Raw genomic sequence first — 6,000 nt, 5'->3', positions numbered from 1 at the left:
TAATCATTTGTCTCCCTCTCGTGGTCAAAACTATACCTGCACTATTATATGTTTGATTTTAAAGAGGAGTATGACGCTGTTTTTTCACTTTTATTCAGTTTTTAAGTCTGTATATAATCTAAAATATAATTTAAATATAATTTTCGTATAGAATTATTCGTTAAATTCATATGTAAATAAATTTAGCTATAGAAATAATTAATAGACCACTCCTAACAAAGGTGTGTGTGCGTACGCTTTTCTTCATGCAGCAAATCGATTTACCTTAAATAAAGACATCCAGTGAAACTGGATATATGATTTCTGTTCAGAAAAGAGCACGAATAGCTTTATTATTATTATTCTTAGTAATAAAATTATTATTATACAATATAATACATTGTAAAACAAATTTTACCAACATAGGATTTGGTTATATCAAGATCCCTGTACCAGGAGGTTGTACTTGTGTTATTCATTCATTTTCTTTTCGGCTTAGTCCCTTTATTAATCAGGGGTCGCCACAGCAGAATGAACCGCCAACTTATCCAGCACATGTTTTATGCAGCAGATGCCCTTCCAGCTGCAACCCAGTACTGGGAAACACCCATACACACACACTACAGCCAATTCAGTTCCTCAATTCCTCTATGCATGTGTTTGGACTGTGCATGAAACCACAGTTTTACGCAGCAGATGCCCTTCCAGCTGCAATCCATCTCTGGGAAACATCCATACACACTCACTCTCACACACACACACACACTACGAACAATTTTAGCTTACCCAATTCACCTGCACCACATGTTTTTGGACTTTGGAGCACCCGGAGGAAACCCACGCCAACACGGGCAGAACATGCAAACTCCACACAGAAATGCCAACTGGCCCAGCCGAGGCTCAAACCAACGACCTTCTTGCTGTGAGGCGACAGTGCTACTCACTGTGCCACTGCGTCACCCCAAAAAATACAGAATTATACAATAATATACAACAATATACAAAACATATGGAAGAGTACATACAGTACATTCATTAATTAAAAATCTTATATTCCTGAAGAATATTACAAGTCTTCTTTGCTTTTTTATTAACAATTTTCTCCAGACTTGTGCAACAGTGCTTAGTTTCTTGAAGAAAATGAACTCAAATTTGGCTTCATCTAGACCATTTTAATGTACAGTTTAAGGCAAAACTATTCGCCCTCCTGTGACCAAAATAAGTTGTAAGAGTTTCATTGTTATTCTGACAAAATAAGCATTTTGTGGCAAAATCTGAACGTTTTTTTCTTTAAGAAATTTTTGACAGGGTAAATGTTATGTAATAATTTAAAAGATATTTTCTTTACATTATTAGTAAAGAAAAAAACATTGCTGTGTGGGAGTGTCTGCGCGTGTGACGAGGAAGTGGAATGACGCGCTCTGACGTCACGTGCCAAGCGGAAGTGCAGTGTTCGGATTGTAAACAGACCACGCGGTTGACCGGAGCAGATCATGACGGGCTCAGCTGTAGCGGGGCTGGCGGTGAAATGTGCGCTGCTGGCCGCGATTTGCAGCCGGTGTCGGGCTCTGCAGGGCGGGATGTTGTTTCCCATAGACTCCCCGAGCAGAGAAGTCAAGGATGTGAGCGGCCTGTGGAGCTTCCGAGCCGATCTGTCGGACAACCGGAACCGCGGATTCGAGGAGCAGTGGTTCAGCAGACCTTTGGAGGAGGTGACGTCACATCTGACGCCACACACTTTTAATTTTAGTGTTTTAATAATAGTGATGTACAACAACCTGGCATAGTCAGTACATCTCGTTACAAAATGAACAGGTGCAATATAAGGAGCAAAATGCATACATCAATAATAACAGTACATAAAAATAAGTGGAATAATAAATAACTAAATGCAATAAAATCATATTTGAGGTGTTGAGAGAGCTTTACAGAAAATGTTTCCTTACATAAACTATTTAATAATTAATTTTTGGTTGTTTTCAAGTGTACATAAAACCTCAGACCTTTGAACCTCTGCTATAAATGAAAATAGTTAATGATATCCCTGCTGAAAAATCCAGCTTAAACCAGCTTAGGCTGGTTGGCTGGTTTTAGCTGGTTGACCAGCCTGGTTTTAGAGGGGTTTTGGCCATTTCCAGGCTGGTTTCCAGCTATTTCCAGCCTGGTCTTAGCTGGTCAGGCTGGAAAATGACCAGCTAAATCCAGCTAAAACCAGCTTGACCAGCCTGGTTTAAGGTGGACATAGCTGGTTTAGGCTGGGCTCCCAGCCTGACTAGGCTGGTCAAGCTGGTTTTAGCTGGTCGTCTCCCAGCCTGACCAGCTAAGACCAGGCTGGAAATGGCTGGAAACCAGCCTGGAAGTGGCCAAAACCCCTCTAAAACCAGCCTGGTTGACCAGCTAAAACCAGCCAACCAGCCTAGGCTGGTTTAAGCTGGATTTTTCAGCAGGGATGCAGGAGTTTACACATTTAAAAGCCTCAAAGCCCCAAATATGATCATTTTAAAAAGGTTTATCATATATTTATAATATTGGTAACACTTTATTTTAATGTACAACTCACATTATTATTAACAAACCATTAAGTAAGACCATTAGCACAATAAACTACTAATGTGCTGCTCATTGATAGTTATTAAAGGTCTATAATAAGGTCATACTTTATAAATAGTTAATATTTTAAGAATAAGCAGGTAATAAGCCTGTTGTTAATAGTGTGAATTGTTAAACTAAAGTGTTACCATAATATTTTATATATTTATGCAGTCACAATTTACTTAAAGGTACAATTTGCACTATTAACAAGCCATTAACTATGATTTTAACTCCATAAACTCATAATTTGCTGCTTATTAATATTTTTTAAGGTGATAGTTGGGTTTAGATATTAGGTTGGATAAATTATATAAAATAAGATCATGCAGAATATCATCTTTATAAATATTAATAAACAGCCAATATCTTAATTAATAAGCTTCTAGTTGAAAGTGAGAACTGGTATTTAAACTGTAATGTTCATATTATAAATTATTATTTATTGTTAGATGTACACTATCTGAAAAAAAGCCTTGTCATCGATCCTAGTTGTAAGTGCAACAAAATAATAACTCCCAATCATCACAAATGCTGCCGAAGACCTACTGGAACCAGCATGGACTCAAGATTCTCATAGAAATCAGTCAAGTTTGGTGAAGGAAACATCATGGTTTGGGGTTATATTCAGTATGGGGGTGTGCGAGAGATCTGCATCATCAACAGCCTGAGGTATCAAGACATTTGTGCTGCCCATTACATTACAAACCACAGGAGAGGACAAATTCTCCAGCAGGATAGCGCTCCTTCTCATACTTCAGCCTTCACATCAAAGCTCCTGAAAGCAAAGAAGGTCAAGGTGATCAAGGATTGGCCAGCCCAGTCACCAGACATGAACATTATTGAGCATGTCTGGGGTAAGATGAAGGAGGAGGCGTTGAAAATGAACACAAAGACTCTTGATAAACTCTGGGAGTCCTGCAAGAAGGCTTTCTTTGCCATTCCAGATGACTTTATTAATCAGTGATTTGAGGCATTGCAGAGATGTATGGATGCAGTCCTCCAAGCTCATGATGGAGTCAGACACAATATTCATTCTGTTTCCACTGCAGCATGAGCACATATTCTATACTGGACATTATTGAAGGTTCAGTGATGAGACTTTAGTCTAAGCAGAGTCAGACCTTACTGTCCTAATCAAATCATTAATAATCAAGGCATGATCAGATTTTATTGAGCTCAAATAAGCCTCATCTAGAGGCCTTTACCTTTCATATAAGCCACTTCTGATACCAAATGATCAACTAGAAGTCCAGTTATTATTTGCTGTTTCTAAAACTTGGATAGGCGACAAGACTTTTGTCAGTGTACACACATCTTTTTTCTCTCTTACACAATCAACTGATGTGCAATATTGCAATATGTGTGTTTAGTAATGTTTCTTGTGAAGAAAGAAGCATCCCTAAGTGTGTTTATTAGGAGGAATACTAACTGTTTTGATTTGTTAAACATTATAAAATGTAAATATTAAAATCAGTCAAGTGTGTATTTACATTTATGCATTGAATATCATAATCTAGTAGTAAAAAAATCTGGCCTTTGCTTTTGCTTTAAAAAAATTGCTTTTGTTCCTCTTTTGGAGAAAAGCATCCGCTACTGTTACGCTATGAAATAATGCATATTACAGGCACAATGTGTAAGATTATTTCTTCATTGAAATCTCCAAAAAAACACTAGAGCTGTGTTATATATTTAGTTGACTTATGGTTGAAGTCGGAATTATTCGCCCTCCATTGATTTTTTTTTCTTTTTTTTAATATTTCCCAAATGATGTTTAACAGAGCAAGCAAGGTAATGTTCACAGTATGTCTGATCATATTTTTTCTTCTGGAGAAAGTCTTATTTGTTTTATTTCAGCTAGAATAAAAGCAGTTTTTAATTTTTTAAACACCATTTTAAGGTCAATATTATTAGCCCCTTTAAGCTAATTTTTTTCTTCGATAGTCTACAGAATATACCATCGTTATACAATAACTTGCCTAATTACCCTAACCTGCCTAGTTAACCTAATTAACCTAGTTAAGCCTTTAAATGTCACTTTAAGCTGTATAGAAGTGTCTTGAAGAATATCTAGTCTAATATTATTTACTGTCATCATGACAAAGAGAAAATAAATCAGTTATTAGAGATGAGTTATTAAAACTATTATGATTAGAAATGTGTTGAAGAAATCTGCTCTCTGTTAAACAGAAATTGGGGAAAAAAATAAACAGGGGGGCTAATAATTCTGACTTTAACTGTATGTACTTACATTATGCCAAATGTTTCGAAGAATCTTTAAATTCAGAGAAAAAAGCAACTAATATTTTAACTAGTGATCGGAGTGTGTGTTTATGCTAATGACGTCACACACCCTCTATTTCCGGTGTGGCTTTTTAGAAAACAGGCAAATGGCATTCATTCATTCATTTTCTGATTTATCAGGGGGCGCTGCGGCGGAATGAACCGCCATCTACAGCAGCGAGGCTTTAATATGCTGTGTGTTTTACTAGGGGCCGATCACACCGAGCGCACTTTTCCATTCTGAAAACATGAGGCGCACTTCACTGCTTTTTTTTTTTGTCGACAAATTAGTCCTCTACACATTTTATGTCTCTAGGCCAGGGGTTCAAAAACTTTTCACCCCACGACCCCCAAAATAACAAAGCCAGTGACTCGTGACCCCCACTATCTTCTGAGGAGGTTATAAATATCCAAACGTTGTGCACAAAACAAAAGACCTATAAAAACATGAGCATATTGACCAAAAAAAGTCTAACGACCATCTGATTTTTATAGTTATTTATTAATTTGTTTATTTTAATATTAACATAATGAGACTGGTGGGCACAATATTTCTTGCACAAGTCTATTTTTGGTTTCATTTTGGAGATCATCCTCATTGTTTAGTTGTGGCCTGTATTTATTTTTAATGTATTTGATTGCCATAAAGGTGTCAGAAAGATTAACCTGGTGCTATAAAATCAATCTGCTGCCGCTGACGCTATTGCTGTCTAATGTTGTCAGTCTAATGTAAACACGCTAATTCTATGAAAGACAAAGCGAAAGGCTGATCATTGTTGTTTTTTATGTAACTATTAACTACTATTTTATCTTCTGTGGGTTATGGATAAAATATGGTAATCTAATTGTTCTAATTCTAATTGTTTAATCAAGTTTATTTGACTTTTGGAAATCACCAAGTGACCCCCTGTCATTGTCATGCGACCCCCGTTGTGGGAGCCACTGCTCTAGGCAACCACTGAATCAGCTGCACATTGTGTGCGAGCGCTGCTGTTGATATTGTTATATTTGTAATATTTAATAACTTGTCATTAAAATACGCCCTTGTTTGTTGTGAATACACACCCTCTAGTGGAGAAAACGACACTGCAGTCATTTATATTTTGCATTATAAGTGTGTTTATATGGGCAAGAAGGCCTCACAGTTTG

At 36.9% G+C, this 6,000-nt stretch overlaps 1 protein-coding gene across 1 annotated transcript in view; it reads left to right on the top strand.

The window, feature by feature from the left end:
- Window positions 1–1,414: 1,414 nt before the first annotated feature.
- The window catches only part of gusb (glucuronidase, beta), a 35,103-nt gene continuing 30,517 nt past the window's right edge, over window positions 1,415–6,000 (top strand). Inside the window, exon 1 of the mRNA XM_056457226.1 lies at window positions 1,415–1,691. Coding sequence (XP_056313201.1) covers window positions 1,473–1,691 — 219 coding nt within the window. The 5' untranslated portion in view covers window positions 1,415–1,472. The remainder of the gene's footprint in view (window positions 1,692–6,000) is intronic.

Source organism: Danio aesculapii, chromosome 5 (genome assembly GCF_903798145.1).
Source record: "Danio aesculapii chromosome 5, fDanAes4.1, whole genome shotgun sequence".
Taxonomy (NCBI): Eukaryota; Metazoa; Chordata; class Actinopteri; order Cypriniformes; family Danionidae; genus Danio; species Danio aesculapii.
Note: the sequence above shows the minus strand (reverse complement) of the source record. Positions and strands in the feature narration are given on the sequence as shown.